The 20,389-nt window shown below is 41.4% G+C and overlaps 1 protein-coding gene across 1 annotated transcript in view; it reads left to right on the top strand.

Moving 5' to 3' along the window:
• Window positions 1–1,780: 1,780 nt before the first annotated feature.
• Window positions 1,781–20,389, top strand: part of PCMT1 (protein-L-isoaspartate (D-aspartate) O-methyltransferase) — a 32,428-nt gene continuing 13,819 nt past the window's right edge. Inside the window, exons 1-5 of the mRNA XM_035538494.2 lie at window positions 1,781–1,944; window positions 13,307–13,411; window positions 14,499–14,530; window positions 16,572–16,676; window positions 20,083–20,203. Coding sequence (XP_035394387.1) covers window positions 1,890–1,944; window positions 13,307–13,411; window positions 14,499–14,530; window positions 16,572–16,676; window positions 20,083–20,203 — 418 coding nt within the window. The 5' untranslated portion in view covers window positions 1,781–1,889. The remainder of the gene's footprint in view (window positions 1,945–13,306; window positions 13,412–14,498; window positions 14,531–16,571; window positions 16,677–20,082; window positions 20,204–20,389) is intronic.

Raw genomic sequence — 20,389 nt, 5'->3', positions numbered from 1 at the left:
ACCTGCAGAGCCTAACTCGGTTTCCTTCGCACATGCCTGGTAACCACCCAAGACACCCCAGATATTACTTTGTTCTGCTGCTGTCTGAAGAGTCACGCCAAGAACATCGCCAGCAAGTGGCCAGTAGGTACCTTCAGCCTGAAAGCTTCTGGGCAGGTCTGTGTGCTCCTAGGAGATAAAGGTGGTCTCTTTCTCTGTGCTCTGTGACAAGCTTAAGCCTAAATCGAGCTGGTCCTGGTAGGAACAGTCAGACTGTGTGTAAATGGTTTCTCTTGTATTTCTAGTCTCCCGAGGGGGTAAATATCCCTGGAATGCTTTTAAGCATGGGCCAGCTAATTGCTTGCCAACAGCCTCTCTGTGTGAGAGCAATGCAGTTTGCTTATGTCCCACAACAGAAAATGTCTTTTGCATTTAAAACAATGAAGTATTTTTGTGTGTGTATTTTTATAATGTCTGTTTGTTCTCTGTACTTGCTGCCCTTTGGGAATTCTTCTAACTCCAAGGCTTCTTTCCTTCTCTTGTGGCCCACTGGGTATAACAAGGAGACCCTTTATATTCTGGGAGAGACAGTAGGGCAGCTCCCAGATCATGCCTGGGAGAAGACAGATGCTGAATACAGAATGAAGCAGCAAATCCCTCTCCAGGATTGAAAGAACCAGATGGGAAGGGTCTGGAGACTTGGTATTCACACTGGGCAACTGCCAGCTTTGCTCTGTATGGAGTGCTAGGCAGAAAAGCAAATTCCCACATTCTCCTCATTACCTGAATTAACAATTGTGGGATGGACAGTGTGCGTGGTGCGGAGATGGAACAGTCTCGTCCCTCCCAGGATGGGTTCTCACACAGAAGACAACGTTATCTGCGTCTCGCACGGTGTATGACAGGCTGTGTGCATCCTTCTACCGGGAATGCTTTTAAAGAACAGTATGATATTTGAATTTATGTCTGTGGATGACGCTGTATTTTCTCTATACTACACACTACCGACAGGGCCTATCTCTTCACAGTTACTCGCCGCTATTCTCGCGTTCCAAAGGCAGATAACGGGGAAGCAGGGCGCCTGGCCTCAGGCAGATGACCCAGCCGTGGCGGCGCACCCGTTTAGGGGAGACAGCGCTGCCCAGCCGCAGCCCCGGCGGCACCGCACCCGCTCGCAGGGACCGGAGGGGCGGGAAGGCAAAGTCCTGTCACGGGCGGGGTGCTCGGGGCCAGCCTGCGGCAGGGCCATTTGCACTCCCTGAAGAGCCATAATATCACGTACAAGCAACCGGTGTGGAATTAATTTATTAAGCTCTGAGCTCGGGGCGTCGCGATCCCGGCGTCTTTTCGAGGGGTTTAACGTGCGCGGCTCTGCCCCGTCAGCAGACGCCCTCAGGGACCGCGCCGCCCGCCCTCCCCACCCGACCAATGGCAGCCGCCAACACGTAGGCCTGTCCCTCCCGCTCTCCCCGCGACCAATAGGCGCTCCCCGTGCACAGCGCGGCGCCGCTCCGCCTCCCCGATTGGCTGCGCCGCACGGGCGGCGGGGCGCGCGGGCCGCCGCCGGTAGCGATCGGGGGCCGCGTCCCGGAGCACGTCCTCCCCCCCCTCCCTCCTCCCCCCTCCCCCCGCTCCCCGTACGCCCCCGAAGCACCCCCGGCGGCGCATGCGCGGTTCCCCCCCGCGCGCGGCGGCGGCGGCGTGCGGAGCATGGCGGGCGCGCGGGGCGGCGGGCGCGTGGCCCCTCCCCCGGCGGGCGCGCGGCGGCGGCGGGAGGGGGCGGGGGAGGGGGAGGCGAGGAGGCGGCGCCAGTGTCGGCGCTGGAGGTTGTGTCCTTCCTGGGCAAGCTGCTGTGCGCAGTCGCGGCGCTGAAGGCGGCCCTCTACCTGCTCCGCAGGGTGTGCCTCGCCATGGCCTGGAAGTCGGGCGGCGCCAGCCACGCCGAGCTCATCCACAACCTCCGCAGTGAGTCGGCGGGCGGCCGTTGGCGGCCGTTAACGGCTGGCGGCGGGGGGGCGGGAGGGCGGGAGGAGGCGGCGGCGGCGGCGGCGGCGGCGGTGGTTGTCCGTGCCCCAGCCGCTGCCCAGCCCCGGGGAGGCCGCCGGGGGAGCGGAGCCGGCCCCGGGGGGCGTGAGGGGGCCCCTTGTCCCTGCTCGCGGCCTGCCCCTCTCCTCACACCCCGAAGTCCCTGTCATAAAAGGGTGCCGGCTTCACCTGGCTGCCCGCCTCGGCACTGGGGAGACAAAGGGGGAGCTGCCTCGCTGTCCTCTCCAGGCTGCCTCCGGTCCTCAGGGCTCTTCCAGCATTTTCTTTCGCCACCGCTGAGAACTGTTCCACACGGCAACGTAAAGCTGGAGCGACTTTCGCTTTCGTAGTAAAGAGCGTCTGCTTAAAAATAAATAGTGAATTCCCTGCTTTCTGCCCCAGCTCCAAGGGCTGGAAACGCTGCTTTGGTGAAATTCTGGCAGGGGTGCCCTCGCGCAGCAGGGGAAAGCTTCCCCATGTAAAAAGGGGTGGCAGGCTCCAAAATGCATCCCGAAGGCGCTGTTGCCAGGATTGTTTACAGCTCCGACAACCTGAAGGCTAAACTGATTTGGCTGCTGGAGAAAACAATGACAGTGTCTTTCAACACATGGAAGCTGTTTAGGGCTTTGCAAATAATAATAATTAAAAAAAAAAAGTTGAGACCCACTATAGTCAGAACACAACAGCAATTCCTAAAGGAATAGGAAAGTAAGCTGGAATTCTCACATTATAATCTCAAAACGTTAATTGAATGTAATTACATGGAAAATCGTATTCTGTAACTTTTCCCCCTCTTGTTTTGCATACATATCCCAAAATATTTTGAGCGATGCCAAATTGGATTGGGAGTAAAACATTGCAGAGGCACAAATGCTTTTGATCTTGCAGCAAGGTTGTGTTGCTGACTGCTGTTTTGTTGACTTGAGTGGGACTGCAGTGACGGGGCAGGGCTTTGCCAGGGCAGAGCAGTTGCGGGGTGAAGACCAGAAATTTTAAATAGGAGTTCTCCAGGTAAGGTGATAACTTGTTGCTGAAGCTGGAAAGAGCTTAGCAGAAAATGCTGTTTCATGTGGCGTATAATTCTGTTAGACGTGTTTTTCAACAAACTTAAAAAATCATTGGCTACAGAAAGACTGAAATGTTCTGGAGGATTCCGTCGGAACAGTAGATCCCTCAACGTGTTTAACTTTTTCTTCTAAAAGCAGCTAAGCAGCATAGCATCTCTAGGATCTTTATACTAGAAATAATGCAAGTCAGATGGGGTTAGTTTGATGTTCTCCGAGCGTGAGGTATCTTGTGTGTGTGTAACTTAGTAACTGAGCGTGTAATTTGCATAAATTCAAATAAAGGCAGTGTCTCCCATTGTAGTGACATAGTGTGTTTTCTTCTGCAGCAAAGGCTGGTTGAGTCGTGCTTGCTCCTGCTTTTATGCCCTGTTTTCTCTTCAGTGTGCTTATAGAAGTGCTCGTGAGGGAGACTATGTTGCGAGACTGGGGCACTTTCTTATCAGTCCCCTTGGCAAAAAGCAGAGGTTTAAGCCCCTCGGTATTCATAAGCTGCTGTGCCGTTAGGTTTGGAGAGGCAGTGAACTTGGCCGTGGGTGTAAGTGGGCTGGGGAGAATGGGAACTTCTTAAACTGGTTCTGCTTCTATACAAAGGCATCAATGGAAGACTCCCGGAGGCTACACATTCTTCTCCTTTAAAGCAGCCATATAGACTATGCTTTATTACAGGGGGCTATTGACAGCTCCTCGTGTGTCTATTTTGTGGCAATAGAGCTCTAGTTTCATGAAGTTATATTAACATACCCTCCTTTCACTGTTGCCTTAATTATAGCATTGGATTGTTCTCTGATGGTAACAAGGGTTGTGTGAGAGCAGTGCTAAGTGCCTGTGTATATTGCATGCAAATTTAGGTAACCGTTCTTTACGAGCCTCGTCTTCCTTTTCGTGCCTTAAAAAGGGGTAAGCTAGTGAAGAAGGCCCTGGAACTCTGCATGTTTTTCAGTGCATACTTGGAGACAAGTGACTGAAGAATCTTGTGTGGCTTTTGGTTTTGTTTGATTTTTTTAGCTGCTTATTGCGTCTTCTTGCACCATTAGTTTGAGGCATCATGGTGAACAATTTGCGCAACATACAAAATGAGCTTGCTTAAAACGCGCTCTTCACAACCAGAGTGCTGTCCCTGTGTATGCTGTTTCATCGAGGTGTTCAGCTACTTTGTTTTCAAGTGGTTTGCAAACTACTTCTCATGGGGAAAAAAAATAATTCCTAACGTTTTGATGCTTCAAGCATGAGAGTTATTGTTAAAAATATTTTTCACCTTTATGGGATAATTATTTAAGCCTTTGCTTTTTCCCAACTGGGAATAGCTACATTTTGAAGACTACATCTTCAAAATTGATCAGACTTTACTCCTAAAAAGATTGAAACAAAAATCGTTTAAGAAGCAGCACTTCTAGGAAGCTATGTAAATGAAGATTGCTGGAGAGTTACAGATCGTACTAAACGCAGAAATAGTTGGCTGTGGTTAAATACGTAGCTGTGACTGGGGTTCCTTTCTGTTGTGAACCTAGCATATGTGGATGCTGAGAAAATAGGAAAAGACTCAGTAACAGGTGACTTACTTGCTATTACATGGTCTGGCTGAGAATCTTTGGATCCTAAATCTGTATCTCCCCCTTCCCCCACCCCCTTTATCTTCAGATAGCCACTGTTCTCTCTCATGTCACTGTTGGGTCATTTTAATCTCCTTCTGTTTCTCATATTTGGGCTCTTGCCAAGTCCTGTTGCTCTACACAGCACTGTCTTAGAAATCAGCTTGTCTTTTCCACCTGCAGAACCAAAAATTTGGTTCCTGTCCAACTCGCAGTCCATCAGAGTTAATTAGGTTCCTTCATCACACCTTTCTTTCTCTCCTCCAATGAACACGGTGTGCTGCAATATGACAATCTGTTTTCTTGCTTCTCTGATCGTGTTGTGCCACTGGTGTTACAACCAGTTAAACGTACTTTTGAATCCGTATTTTCAGGTTTGAAAGTGAAGGTGAATTAACTTGAATGTGACTGAAGTGCTGTGTGATGTTGTTAATCGTCTTTGTGCTTCTTCCCTGCTATGCTCTGTTCTCTTTCTCGTCTAATAGCCTTGGATCACAAAAGTTAGCAACTGTAATTTATGAGCTACTGCAGATTCCATAGAGTTTGATGGCTTGCTTCAGGCACAGATTCCTAATTTTGCAGCGTGAATGATGTTTCAAAGCAGCAGTTATTCAGATATTGTTGGGCTTTGAAACTTCTATTCTTAGACATGTGGAAGATATTTCTGAGTGTTTTCTTATATGTTAAATAATTAAAAGTCATATCTTTCAAAGCAAGTTTTATCATGGTAAAGGCTTATCAACAGAGAATCCACGCCTTTGCTGCAGAATTTTGGTTTCTGCCCGCTCAGAACAAGCCTCCTTTGCGGAGGGGGGTGAACTGCCATGAACACGAAGGCGTTGCGTGTGGCCTTGCCAAGCCTAAGCTCGGTTCTGCAAGAACTGACCATGGTTCTTCTTAAGGTTTTACTTTCCTGCTGTGTCATTCCTCTTGGTTCAGCCAAAGCTCTTCCACAACAGACTAATTTTGGTCGTGGAAGAGTAAAGTAACTTGGGTGAACATGGAGAAGAGAAATAGCAATTGAAGATAAAAACCAGTAAAAAGCACGTACCCCAGATTTAACACCTATCCTGTACGGGCAATTATGTTGCCTGTTGTATGCATTCAGTGAACAGGCTTCCTTGCAACATGCGTGCAGTGTTGAGGCTTGAGTGACTAAGCATTGTAACTCATGGCAAGATAGTGAAACAGTTGGAAATTATTTTTTTTATTAAAATTCAGTGCATCCATTGATATGCTACTTCAAAGATGCAAAAAAAATCTTCAAATGGGGTAAGGTTTCAGGTGTGAAATCTGTGGCTCTGAGAGAGAGGCCTTCAAGTGAAAAACAAAACAAAAACAGAAGATAGGAAATGGTAACAGAAAGGGAAAATAACTGACAAAACATTCATTATGTTTTATTAGTGTGAAATAGGACTGTGTCCCTAACTGGTTCTGTGTTGGCATACCTTTTTTTTTCTCCCTGAACGTTAGATGAAGTGTTGATATAAAGTTATAAACATGCCTCATTCTTTTCCACAACAACCCCAAAATTCAGTGCAACAAAGTCTGAATCCTCAGTCATAAAAGGAAAAAAAAAAGTATGTTTCTGGCTACTTTTTTTATATCATAACGTTTTAGAATCAGTCATTTTAATTTAAAAATATTTAGTTCTTTTACTTGATTGAAGGTATATTTTTGCCTCTGGTTGGGTTTAATGGCATAATACTATTTTTCTGGTAGCCTGAAGCTTCCAAATAACCCATAGTAGAATGGAAATCAGTCTTGCAAATCTGTCCTTTACAGGTGATTACTGTTGCTTGTGGGCATGTTAAAAGTGGGAATCTGGTATGTTTTAATTTCAATATAACTCCAAGCTTTTCTTTCAACGCTACTGTTTATTTCACCTCCAGGTAGTATAGAGAGCTCACCAAGAGTTCTTAGTAAGCTTGGGAAGAAACTGTATAATGTTGCTATTCTTCTGACTGATTGTTTCTGTCAATAAAATACCTCAAAGTCATGTTTGTTACAATAACACTTCAGGTGAATTTTTTTTTCTGAGGCTCATCTTATGCTTTTGATTTGAAGGACCAAATTTTGTCAAAAGCAGAGGAAACTTTCAGAGACTGAGACCAGTGTTGTTTTTTAATGACATCTTTCCTGCACTGGTTGACTTATGTTTAGAGACTTCAGAGCCTGAATACTCCAACGTTGGACTTGGGCACTGAATAGGTTTAAATGCTTGCACTGTCAAATACTAGAAGAGAGGAGTGTACAAATGGGACTGCAGAAGTTCTCCCTCGTTTCTGCTAGTATGACAGCTCTGTGTCATTTAGTATCGTAGTACTTTCCTTTATAGTTTGTAAATGTTATATTGGTATATGTAGTTTTGTATTTAGCGTGGGACATTTATGGGACATGTCTTTCTCGTGGTTTTTAGGCGCTTCAGCTTGGTGGTCCTCCTTTTTAATGGAGTGGCTGTGGAGCAACAGGCTGCAGTCAGAACTGCATTTTGCTGTTCCTTCACAAGAAATTTATGACAGATTTCATTGCTGGGAAGCTAGTTGGTTCAGCATAGGGAATCATGCTTGGATGCCTTGAGAGTTCAGGTCGTGTTTTGCTGATGGTTTTTACTTTTTTTGATCTTCCCTCAGCTATTGCATAGCACTAGTGCTGTTTTTAATGAAACCGCCTTCAAAGTAACCAACAGCCGATGTGGTCTGGCTGCTGGTTTTGACAGCATTGCCTTTTCTGAAAACAGGCAGGCAAATCTGTTGCATGGAATCTGCTCCAGAAGGTGTGAGATGCGCAGCATCTCTGCTCTTTAAAGACCTACTAAAGCTCCTGAAGTAGTCTTGCCTCCAGCCTTACTGTGAGGAGAGCTCCTTATCTGCTTGTCCTACCCAGCTACGTTTATCTTAACTGCTGCAACAGTTTTTTACATTTTTTTTTTTTTACTACTGATGGCTGTTGCCACTTTGTGTTGAACTTAGTTTTGACAACCCGTGTGACTTGTAAGTGGAGAGCAGCCCTCTTAAATGCAGAGGGATCAAGATGTGCCTAGAAGTCAAGTTTCCCTCATCTGCACCCAGTCTGTTACAGTTTATTGGAAAATGCAGTTCTGTTCTTGCAGGCTGAACCCAAACTTAAAGGCACTTCATTCTTTCATGTGCTCTCAAAAGCTTCTTCGCTCAGATGACAATATAGATTGACTGACATAGCACTTCAATAAACACGATGGCATTATGGATGCTGTTTGTGGTAGAGGTATACACTGTAGAGGTGTAAGCCAAGAACTAGCCTGCCAAGAACTAGCCTGCCTTCCTCCACCCCATCCACACAGGAGAAACTTTTTAATACCTACTTTGCAACATTTTCCTCAAGTATGAGGGGAAGATAGAGCTGTAGTTAAATGTGCCTAAGTTAGTCATTTGCGGAGTTTCAGATCCCTGGGTAGAGACCTGTTGTCTGTGATAACAAAATGGGTAGGTTGGTTTCAAAGATGATCAATATTAAATAGAAAACGAATATCCACATAAAATAGAAGGGAAATTTTTGAGGGTAAGTTTGTATAGTTTTAACTAGATCTTGAGGATCTATACTAGCATGTTGTAGCTGTTGGTTCCCATGTGGTTTTACCTCTGTTTCGCTTAGCTTTATTTATTTAATTACTTCCTTTTTGGGATTTTCTTGAGATTCCATCTTTGAGTTTAATCTCTGGACTCCAAGGTGAGCTGTGATGGTCCCTTACTTTCTTTCCTCAGCCTTTCTGTCATCGTTCTGTTTCTGAGCTACGCGGTCTCAACCGATCCCGTCCCATTAGCCCTAAGCAGCGTTCTGTTTGAATATTGTGTGATTTCTGAGCCTTGTCCTGGTGATAACAGACCTGCAGCTGAACCTTTGAGGCAGTTACTCTGTAAGGTGTAAGCAAAGCACAAGAGACTTGTATGTATGAGTAGTTTAAAAAACGCTCTTTTGCAAACACCTACTTTGTTTCTTCAGCACAAAGATCTTTGCATGTTTTTGGACCAGTGTCCTTTATTGGATCTCAGGGTGCTGATCCATCACTTCTTGTTCAAAGTGCTTTCTTTGTGTTCGTGGTTTACAGTGAAACCTTATGATGCTTGATACTTAAATAAAACTGTTAATTGAAGTGGTTTCTTTCTCATCTTTTTCTTTCTTCTCCCCAGCAAAAAGACCTCAACCTAAAAAGCAGCTCTCAGTTGAACAGCTGCTTAGAACCAACAAGCTTTACCTTGCTTGAGAATCAAGCTGTGGTTCTAGCCCAGCCTGTTTTCTGTTTGAAAGCTGCTGGCTGGTTTGGATGGTTCAGACGGAGCCCTCTGAAAACTGTTAGCTGTCACTGAAGTAATTGTAATCTACTTCATTTCATCTGTTGCCACACTGCACTGTATGTGCTTTGCGTCACGCTTTAAGACCTCTGAACGTTTGGGAAGTGTCGCTGCTTCATTGACAGGTTGTCTCTGTAAGTGCAGTACTTTGCAGTGGTTATGGAGAAAGTCCTCTGGGGAGAAACTGAACTAGGTGCGTGCTGAAATAGCCCGGTGGCAGAGGGTTTGGGGATCTACGTGAGCATGTTGTTAATGTACAGCCAGCAACAGGAGGTGTTTGAGGTGTTCCTCTGCTGTGACAGGCCATTGCAGCAGCACCATCTCTGCCTCGTGTAGTGAGCTTGTGCAGCAGTATACATCCTTCTTGTCATCTGGGAGCTAGTATCAGCGTAAGTGTTGACTGCTGGTATTTTCTGGGTAGGTTGGAAGCTTGCTTGATCAACAGTCAGGACTCATCAGCGAAGTAGGCGTTTCTTTGAAAGATAGGCGCTTCTGCAACTTATCTGTTGCTCAATAAAGAGATAAGTGGTTTCCTTGGTGCAAGTCCATCCTGTCTTGTCAGGCTTAGCTCTTTCCTTGCTCTCTGACAGTCAGCCGCCCGGTTTCCCAGGTTACATTCAGCTGTGGTATATTTCCACCTTCAAACACAGGGAGCTCTTCTGTGAGCTCTTTTCCTGTTTTCCCGGTGTTATTCGTGGAAAAGCAGCAGACCAGAGTTCTCAAAACATGCTCCAATTATGTCAAGCTGTCAGTGCTGCAGCCTCCGCACAGAATAACTCTTGAACTCTGCAGGCCGTGCTTCACTACTAAGTGGTTACTTTTTGGCTCCAGCCCTTTCGCTCTTAGGGGTTGTGCCGATGTAACTAACAGAGCTTACATTTGATTTCAGGCTCTAACCTAGTTTGTTTGCATATTAGCTTTTGCTTATAAACACTGTATAATTTAATAGCTGATTTGTTTGCAGTACTGGTTATGAGAATCTTGGAACCCAGCAGTCTGCTCGACTTGCAGGAAGAGGTCTCCTGTGCGTGTTATCGCTGGAAACAAAACCAGCCTATATATGCTCAATTGGGAATGATTTTCCTCTGAGATATAACTTCCTTTTAAGATATAGAAAACATTTTGCATTGACATTTTATTAATAAATAATTTACTGCTGATTGTCTTTCTTGGCATTTAGAGAGAGCACGAAATTAAAATGTTGCCTTTGCAATATAAACTTCTATTATTGGCTTTTCTAGGGGGTATATGTGTTTTCTTGGCAATTCAGAATCTGGAAGAGGTTCATTCCAGATGGAAGTAAGATACTCACAGTTGGTTGTCTAGGGATTGACTTCTGCAGCAAGAAGACATTCGTTGGAGTTCAGTACCTTCCAGTTGCTGTGTTGCTCTATATTTAATCGTGAGACTAAGAAAAAGTCTATTTGTCGTCAGCATGGACAAAAACTGTTTAGGTCTCGATTGCTTTTCTTAATTCCCTTCTAAATTTTACTGTTTTGTTTTTTTTGTCTGCCTAGGACCAAATAGCACTTGTGTTCTAAGAGGGTGGTTGTGTTTTGTTTGTTTGCATTCTGGTGTTCTCCAAACAAAACCGAAAAGCAGAATTTATCTATGGGGGATAATATGCTGTGTAATTCCACATTCGTGCCTAAGAGGGTTTATTTTTTATGAAGAGGGGCATTATTTAACAATCGAAGTAAGTGGCTGAGCCATGAGATCTAGGTTCTTCCCCAGTTCTGCTGGGGACTCTAAGTTTGGTTAATTTGCTTCACTGATGAAAAAGATGGCACTAATCAAAGACAGTTTTACAGTCAGCAAATCTCAGGAATATTTGCTGAATGACAGCATCCTGAACGCTGGGGATTTGTAGAATTTAAGTAACTACCACTTCCAATTTTTTGGGTCATTTTCCTGTTGGTGTAAGCATCACAGTTGGTGAAATTATGCTTGCTTTGGCTGAAATAAAATTCAACAAAATTTTAAGTTTTGTCTTGCACAGGCATCCACAGAGCTCTGCTGTAGAGCTCTTGTAATCAAATTAAATTAGAGGGGAAAAATGGGTAAAATATGTAAATAAAGTAATGTAATGGAGTCAGAAGACGACTTGTAAATGCTGAGAATTTACTTAGTGATACTCCAAGTAGAAAGATGACAGGAGTAGATGAGAGAAGTGGCAGACATGGAGGCTGTGTGTGTGTTGGTGGTGGTTGTTGTTTTTTTAAAGGTACAGACCATTGGGTAGAGTGGAAAAAGCCTGCAGGCACAGCAGTATAGAGACGGTCCCCTGAAAACTAGAGGAGTCTGCCTGACCATAGAGCCTTGCTCTGGCCATTCAGTGGTTGCTCTTTCAAGCTGGAAGCTTGATCTGTTTATTCTCTGCATGTTTGTTTCCCCAAGGCACAAAAGGAAGGAGCAGATGGTGTAGATAGATGCATAGGTAACAATAGAGCCTAAAGAAATGAACAGAGAGTTTGGATTTTTCCTGACTGCTTCTCAGCTGCTTGTTTTTATCCCTCTCAACTCCCAGAAACTTTTTCTCATCGCTCTTCCCATAATCAGCTTAGCACATTCTCCTGTCCCTCTTTTTTCTTTTTTAGGTACAATTATTTTAGAGAAATTAATTTTGGTGATACCTAATGAGATGCTAACAGTAAAATGGGGATTTTTTTTCTTATGCTTAGTTCCCTGAAGTGATCCATAACTTATTTTCCCCTAACCTCTTTGAATTATTTATTTTCTTTATTATACTATTTTACATTATCAATGCCATTGTGTTAATGGGTTGATTTTTTTTGATTTTTATTTTGTTTTGGGGTACTGTTTTGCTCAGTATACTAACTTAGGAACTGCTGCAAATGCTTGCTGTGTCTCACATGAAAAATATGAACTGAAATAAGGAGTTCTCTCTAACTGAAACTGTACTATACAGTTATGAATGAAGTCAAAGCATGAGATATGTGTAACGTATGTAATCTGTGAGGGGGAGCATGTGCTTTTTCTGAGGCTTACCAGATATAGAAATCATTCTTTTTTAAAAAAAAATATATATAAAGCATCGCTGTTTTCCTTAATAATTTGGTCGTATATTGCTATTGCAGTTCTAGTTGGTACTTTGCATTCAGAACAAAAAGCAAAATTATTATTTTTTGGGTGGCGGTGGTAATTTGCTCTCTGAATCAAAACCTCTATTATACAGGGTCACAAAACCCTGGATACAGGCAGTGGATTGGGCTGGGGGGGGGGAGAGAACATTGAAAAAATCCAACACAACTGTGATTGCTAAGAGTAGTTTGTGGGAGCACACTGTAATCAGTCAGGACGCCACTGCAGAAGTTAGCTGAGGCCTGGTCACAGGGGTTTTCCAGGTGGTGGGGCTTTAAAAAACTGATGCAACTTCAGTTAGGACAATTTCAGAACTCCCTAATCTGATTTTTATACTACTCCATTTGGGGTTAGATTTTAGAAAGTGTTAAAGTTATCTTTTTTTCTTTTAACTTTCCAAATAAATCCCCCTTGGTTAAAGTTACTAGCTAGTTAGTAAAGCATTACATTTTTGCATTTTCTATTATTTTGAGTTTATACTGAGTTTTTCAATGCAAGTGATTAGTTTCTTCCATTTGTTTTCTAACAGTTTCTTTTACTCAGAAATGCCTCTTCAGAGCTTCAAAAACTAGAAATCTTAAAAAAGAATCTAAAATTAAAAGAAAAAATACTGCACAGTGCTTCTGACATTTTGCGTTTCCCTTTTATTTTGAAGAATGAACAAAGATTCAGAGTGTTTTGGTGTGAAAACTCCTCGGCTTTGGTCTGCCCCTGCATAAGAATTCTGATTCTGTAGGAGTTCCTTCACAAAGGGACTTTTTTCCTTTTGCTGTCACAAAAGAGAAATGGAGCTTGAAAATATCAAGCAAGGAAGCTGCGGCTTCATGCTTCTAACCTGCTTTGGTAGATTTTTCCATAATTACTTAAACTAAAAATGTGAAGTATATCGTGTTTGTTTTATAGAGTGTACTATCGTTTTCTTACTAAGTATGTTTTCAGGGTTATCAAAGGTATGCATGAAGTTGAGCTTTTCTAGGGGATAGATCTTCGCAGAGGATCTCTGTTGCTTCAGAAAAGCATCCAACTGCTGGGAGAGTCTTGCTTCACGTTCACTGTCTTAAGCAGCATTTGATCATGGTTTAACTTCTAGTATGATGAGACCTATTAGAGGTAGCGTGATCTTTCGCAGTGTTAGGAATATGTTCGTGTATTTCACATTGTCTTGACTGCAGAAGAGAAACAATGCCTTGAATTTTATTTGTTTTGTTTATAGAAAATGGAATAATTAAATCAGACAAGGTATTTGAAGTAATGCTGGCTACAGACCGTTGCCATTATGCAAAATACAACCCGTATATGGATTCTCCTCAGTCTATAGGTAAGAGCATTTTGTAAAAATGATCGTTTTAATTTGTATAACGGTGACTGCCTTTGTCAGATATATATGTGGATTTTTTTATATTTGGAAGCAATTTAGTTCTTTATCAGTTCATTCAATAGCTTTTAACTGCAAAGTTTTCATCTTGTTCCGGAATGCAATTGGCATACTTGGATACATCAAGTAGATTGCTCTTCAATAGTAATGTGTAGGTATGAATGTATTTTTTAAACCACAGCAATTTGTGAAGGTGCAGCCGATGTTTAAATATTGAAAAAAAACAAAAACAAAAACAAACCACATATCCAATGTACTTCAGAAACAGTCTGTCTTTACAGAAATGGCTCAGCTGAGATTATTGCAGGGTTTCTCAGACTTCTACATGAGATATTCTTATATGAAAAATAGGCATTAAATGGGAAGATCTGAAAGGACAGTTGTTTAGGACACTTATTTTCCATTCAGTTCATGGTTTTATCATTCCAAGGCAGAAGAATGAAAGAAATGAATATACCGATTTCCTTTTTTCCCCAATTCCCCTTTAGTAGTGGGCAGTGAGCATTATGAATTGTAATGGGATTTTATTATTTTTGTAGGAAACTTTTAAAAAATCTTTTAAGATACACACTCAAAACTTATATATCTGCACAGAAATAAATACAGGTGAGTGTTCCTCCATGTTTTTTCTTAGGTGTATATATGCTGTTTGAAAAACAGATGAAATATTGTCTCCAGGGGTTTTATGGTCCCCACCACATCAAACGCACACTAACAAATCCTGGGTTTTATGTAGGGTCCGAGAGAGAGTGGGAGAAAAAAAATTCGTTCTGGGAAACATAACTCTTCTGAATTCAACTTACTTGATGAAATCAGAGTTATAGTGGCAAAGTGGAGATTGTAACTGAGATCAAGCATAGAACCTTTTTTATTTTCCTGTCCAGAATTAACAAGGCATAGCTTATGGATGATGTTCTCTACTTCAGAAGTGAGTTAAGTACTTACGCAGCCATTTCACAGTCAAGATCAATAAAGATAGTGAGATTGCTGTCTGAACAATTATCAATTCTTCCATTTTCTTGTTTTACAGGTTTCCAAGCAACAATCAGTGCTCCACATATGGTAAGTCTTAAACTTACGTGAGTGGTGTTAGATGATTTTATAAAGATCCAAATGCTCCTGAAGTAAAATATTTATCCTAACAAATTTAACCAGCAGTTGATTGCAATGATGTGGTTGTGAACCACCTGATGGGAGGGTGTAGAGAAGATAGAGCCGGACTTCTCTTTCCTTGGAGGTGCACTGTGATATGAGGGGTAGTGGATGAAAAATGCGACATGGGAAGTTCTGATTAGATTTTAGGGGGAAAAATCACATTGTGGGTAATCAAGTGTTGGAACAGGTTTCCCAGATTGTGGAAATTGTTCTTTGATATACAAACAAGATGATTGGACAGGGCCCAGGGCAGCCTAATTTAACTCAACATTGAGTTGAGTGTTGGACCACAGGATTGCCAGAGATCTTTTGCAACCTAAATTACTCTGACTCCGTAACTTAAAGAACAATAAGAGTTCAGGAGTGGATAACAGTGATTTCTATGGTGCAGTGTTGCTGTAATGCCTTTAATCCTTTGGACAGGAGAAAATATACAATTGACTGAGATGTCATTTTTTTGGCCAAGTAATTGGAGACCAGAGCAATCATGGCTGAATATTAAGAGGGGACTTCAGTACATAAATACAGCACAGATGTAATTTTTCAGTTTGAGAAGAATGAATAGAAGCGTATATTTTGTTCATGCAATGTTTGGCGAGTATCAAAACATATGGAGTAAAGAATGGTTTAAAGTGTTAGTAAAAGCTTGCTCCTCTTGACTAAAAACTACCAAGGTCGACTAGAGTGTTCCTACTCATCAATATTAAAAACTCAGTGTTTCTTGTAGAAATGTTAACAATTGTGTTCAAGGCTATAAAGAGAGAAATACTGTGGCAAAGTGAGGAAAACAAGTTGCAAGGCCTCTCACCCCTCCAGGGGGTCAACAGCACTTCCTTGTTTAGCAGACTTGCTGAGGATGCACTCCACTCCTGCATCCAGATCACTGATAGAAATGTTGAACAGGACTGGCCCTAGAACTGAGCCCTGGGGAACACCGCTGGTGACTGGCCTGCCAGTTGTAGCCCCATTTACTATGACCCTTTGAGCTCCACCATTGAGCCAGTTCAGCACCCAGCACAGTGTGATCCTGTTTATCTCACAGTTGGATGATTCGTCCAGAAGGATGCTGTGAGGGACGGTATCAAAGGCCTTACTGAAATCCAGAAAGATTGTCCTCTGTCTCGCCTTCATCCAACACGTGAGGGTGACCTTATCATAGGAGGAAATTAAATTACTGCGGCAGGATCTTCCCTTCCCAAACCCATGTTGACTGTGCCTGATAAGTGCTTTGTTCTTTAACTGCCATTGAATATCCCTCAGGGTAATCTTCTCCATAACTTCTCCAGGGACTGAGGTTAAACTGGCAAGTCTCAATAACAAATTGTTTTTTTAGCATGCGAAGTAAGCTTAGTTTGTATACTGGTCTGCCACGTAAGAAAACAAAACAGCTCAGGATGTCTCTGTAGGCTACTACATTTTCATATACAAATCTTTTTGTCTTTCTGCCTTTCTGATACAACTTTTTTCTTACTCTTTGATCCAACAAGTGTGCAGGTGGTACAAGAGGTAGTTTAACTACAACAGCCTTTTTCCTTCCTGTCTTCTTTCTAGCTACCATATTCCAATGTATATGGCACAATGATAAGCTGAATTCTCTATGGCCCATATCCACCAAAACAGTGAGAACCCCCAGACTTGAAGAGAATTGAATTGGTATATGGTGTCTCTCCCAGTAATTGTATCTAAACTGAGTGTGAGCTAGAAGCCTGAATGGTCGGATGATCATGTATCTATATATAACAAACAAAAAGATGCTTTCTTGAAGTAAATGGAATAACAGCAATTATATAGCTAACTCTCCCCTGCCTTTTTTTGGTAATAAAAAGTAATTCTGAGGTTTCTTAGACTCTACGTTTTTCTGTGCATTGTCCAAAACCACTGAAGAAATGAACATGTGTAGGGTAAAGTTACATTTAAAATATTTTGACAATTTCTTTCCTTTCCTTAGCATGCATATGCTCTTGAACTTCTGTCTGATCAGTTACGTGAAGGAGCCAAAGCACTTGATGTAGGTTCTGGAAGTGGAATCCTTACAGCATGCTTTTCACGAATGGTGAGAAATTTAGTTTAATCACTTAACCATCAGAACTGCTTAAATTAGAACATAAATGCTTTAAGGAGGGGGGAGAGGAATGCAGGCTTCTTACAGTGGGATGAAGTAGATTACACAGAATATAAACTACTCTACTGAGTGTGACCAGTACCTATTTTTAATTATAGTTGATACTAGATGCTTGGGTCCAGTAAATCAACTGGTAGGGATGAAACTTGATGGAAGTACTTTCTTGATTACATTTTAATGGTTGCTGTATAACCTGAAGGAAGGATGTGTTTGTCTTCCCAGCACAATTTTTACCTTATCTTATGTGGCTGTGTGTGTTCGCATTGTGATAATTGTCTTGTTTTTCTTCTATGATGAGTGCTTAATGAAACCTAAAAGAATCCCATTTCCATAGGTTAGTTATGGTTAGTTGTATGTATATAGTCTTTGAAATTGTGTTTTTTCCTGTTACTATGTTGTGGCAGTATCAATGCAAGTACCCGTTTAATCTTTTCTAAGTTAGTATTAATTTATATTCCTTTTACATCTTTTCCAAGTAACTTCACCTTGGGTTGTTCAGCTTGTGCATAAGGAATTCTCTGTGGTTCTACCCCATCTTACATCAAGGAAATAAAGATGGTTAAAATTGTTCTGTGATGGCTGTAACTACAGTGTTCTCCTTCCTTTTTTTGTAGTGGAATATAATCAGTTCTTCCTTCTCTGTTCCAGGTGTTTACCATTGCTTTATAACTAGCAGAGGCCTTCATTAAACTGCCAACTTGATATTGTTTTTTTTCTTTCTGAGAAGTTAATTTGGAATATGGTGGTGCATATGATAAATTATCATATGTTCTCTTTTGCTATTCAAATTTTACTGTTTTCAAGCATTGATCTATTGAGACTGCATTTCCTGTATTAAGACTTAAATAAGAATGTTTTTGACAGGACAATGCACTTGTAAGGATTTTAAAATACTGCCATATTAAAAAAAAAATGTTGAAGTAAGTACGCCAAACTGCAGTCCAGAGTAAATCTGAAAAGTTATTTTTTGAACTTTCCACCTGATATTTTTGATCTAACTTTGTAGTCAGTGATCAAGTGCTAGTGGCATGCGCAGGAACTCCATCTATGGAGTGATAAACAAGTGATAAGATGTTTGTCAAAGTTGCATGTTATGTCATTGAAGTTACGAATGCGTAGAAGAATTTCTATGTTAGATAAGGTGTGTGATGTGGTTGTGTGCTTTTTTCTTTTAAAATTCTATAAGAAAAGTTGAAAGAAATGTGCAGAGAAGTCAGAATTATCACAAAAAGGAAACCTCTTTCTATTGTTGCTAGGGTTAACCACGCTATCCTTTTATCACCGTATGAATGTCCAGTTTCTCTTCTGAATCCTGCCTAATTTTTCTCCTTAGTGGTATGCCACCAAACGCCTTACAGACACATGTTTACTGGAACATGGTGGATAAATGCTTTTGTTCTCTTTGGTAGTATGATTACTGTATAATGCAGATCTTGCTGCATCCACTTGAATGAGGATAAGACAGCTGAGTCAGCGCAGTATATACACTGTCTTCCTCTGTAAAGATCTTTCTAACAGTACCATCATTCCAGATAATGTCCTTTCTCAAGCTTTTGTTAGTCCTTTGCTACCAAAATCCAGTTGGGGCTGTGCTTACTGGACATGCTTCTCAGTCTACTTGAGATCTAGAATGATCATCAGGCATTTGTGGCACAAGTATTTGATTGCACACTGATGTCGTGGCAGCTTTACTCCTCTGATGATAATCTCATTTGTGGTACTTCTGGGAAGGCCTTATTTGCTTACACTAGCATGGTTGTTCTTTGTGGTAAGCTGCTGTCACAAACTTAAGTTTATATGCTTCGTAGATAACTTTATTAGCTTTAAAAGGTTGATGGCAAACTAAACAAATTAAGTACTGGAACTGTAAGGAGATTGGGGTATATTTCTATTCCAAGCACACCATGGAGACCCCGACAGTTGTGCTACTTTGCTATTGCCTTGATGACATACACTTTGAAGTTCTAGGGCAATATACAGGGGTAATCTAGATCGATGAGGATTCAGAAAGAGCATAACAAACTGTGACATGCTGCTGGACGTGCTGTTATTTTAAATCAAGCTACTTCAAGCTGTTGATCATTTTGCTAAATTTTGATTTCTGTGATATTGTCCTTTGCTGAAGGGAGTGCACTGGATCTTTTGCCAGCTTTTGGTACAGCTGACTGGCAGACATTCCTGCAAATCTGTGGTTGTAGTGAAGATTTGCCCCATGTCTTGCTCTGTTTCAAAAGCTAGGCCAGTCTTGTTCCACTGGGGAGAGAGGGGGAGGGTGTAGTACTGGTTTTCCTATGTTTTTAACATAGGACTTGTCCATAATCAAACGGAACAAAATCCCCATCATACCAATAACCAGTTATTAACTTTTCATGTCTTAGCAAGATTAAAATGTAAGATACAGAAATATAACTGATGCGTTCAAATGTGGCCATTAAAGGACAGAGTTATATGATAGCATGGACTGCCAGGAGGATATTATTTACTGTTTTCTTCTTTGAAGTGAATCCTGCTAAAGATGGTCAGATTTTAACATCTAGGTTCTTTTTTCTTCTCATTCAAAAACCGGATTTTATTTTTTTCTGGAAAAAAGAGACAAATCCAGAAGAAATATGTATTACTGAGAAGTTTCTGTTAGTGTGATAGTCTGTAAAAGTATATTCAGTTTTGCAGGCCTTTTTCCCCTCAAGATACACAAATCTTTTGTGACCTTTTTTGAGTTATGGGTTTTTCAAAAGTTCTCTTCTTCCTGTGGAAGAGAGCTGTGAATTTGAAAGATTCGTTGATATGAGAGAGAGGTGGAAGGTATTTTGTTGCTGACTGTTAACTATTGTACATGCTTCTGAAAGAATATCTTGACATATCTTAGAACAAAATGCATGACTTAACTATTTTCTTTGAAGTAAGGTCTTCTCTTAAAAAGAAAAACAAAAGTTTAATCTTTAAGTTTATTCAGAATGAAAAGTGATTAGTTCTAGTGTTTGTCCTTGAAGATTTTGCTTCCTGTTGGAGGTAATACAAATACTCATGATAGAATTTAATTTTTAAAAATTCAGAGCAAGAAGTCTCTACTAATAGTATAACTTAACTGAATCACTTTTTAAAAAAGATGAATATAACAAACATTTATAAATCTGTACTGCCAAACTTTAATTGCTGGTTGCTTCTAGCAGTCAGAATGTGTAATTCTAAGCACTAGTTTTATTTACATTGGGAAGATACACTACCAGTTCTCTGCTTTTGTTTTATTTTAGAGAAACGGGCTCAGGAGATGGAAATACTGATTCTATAAATAAAGCAAAGCTAGCAGAAATTATTCAACTGTATATTTTTATTCCAGGTTGGTCCCAAAGGACAAGTTGTAGGAATTGATCATATCAAAGAACTAGTAGATGACTCAATAAATAATGTCAAAAAAGATGATCCCACATTGCTGTCTTCAGGAAGAGTGAAACTGATTGGTGAGCATCAGACTCTGATATACTTATTCATTACACTGATATTCTTTCTAGCAGCTGTTTGAAAATGACTGGAATTTGGATGTGAGTAAAAATTCTGATATAAGAAGTTAAACCAAAGAAAGAAGAGTAAATTAACTGAGGAAGGAAGAGCCAATTGAAAATCTAAAAATTCAAATCTTCCTTCAA

The sequence above is a fragment of the Cygnus atratus genome, chromosome 3 (assembly GCF_013377495.2).
Source record: "Cygnus atratus isolate AKBS03 ecotype Queensland, Australia chromosome 3, CAtr_DNAZoo_HiC_assembly, whole genome shotgun sequence".
Classification (NCBI taxonomy): domain Eukaryota; kingdom Metazoa; phylum Chordata; class Aves; order Anseriformes; family Anatidae; genus Cygnus; species Cygnus atratus.
Note: the sequence above shows the minus strand (reverse complement) of the source record. Positions and strands in the feature narration are given on the sequence as shown.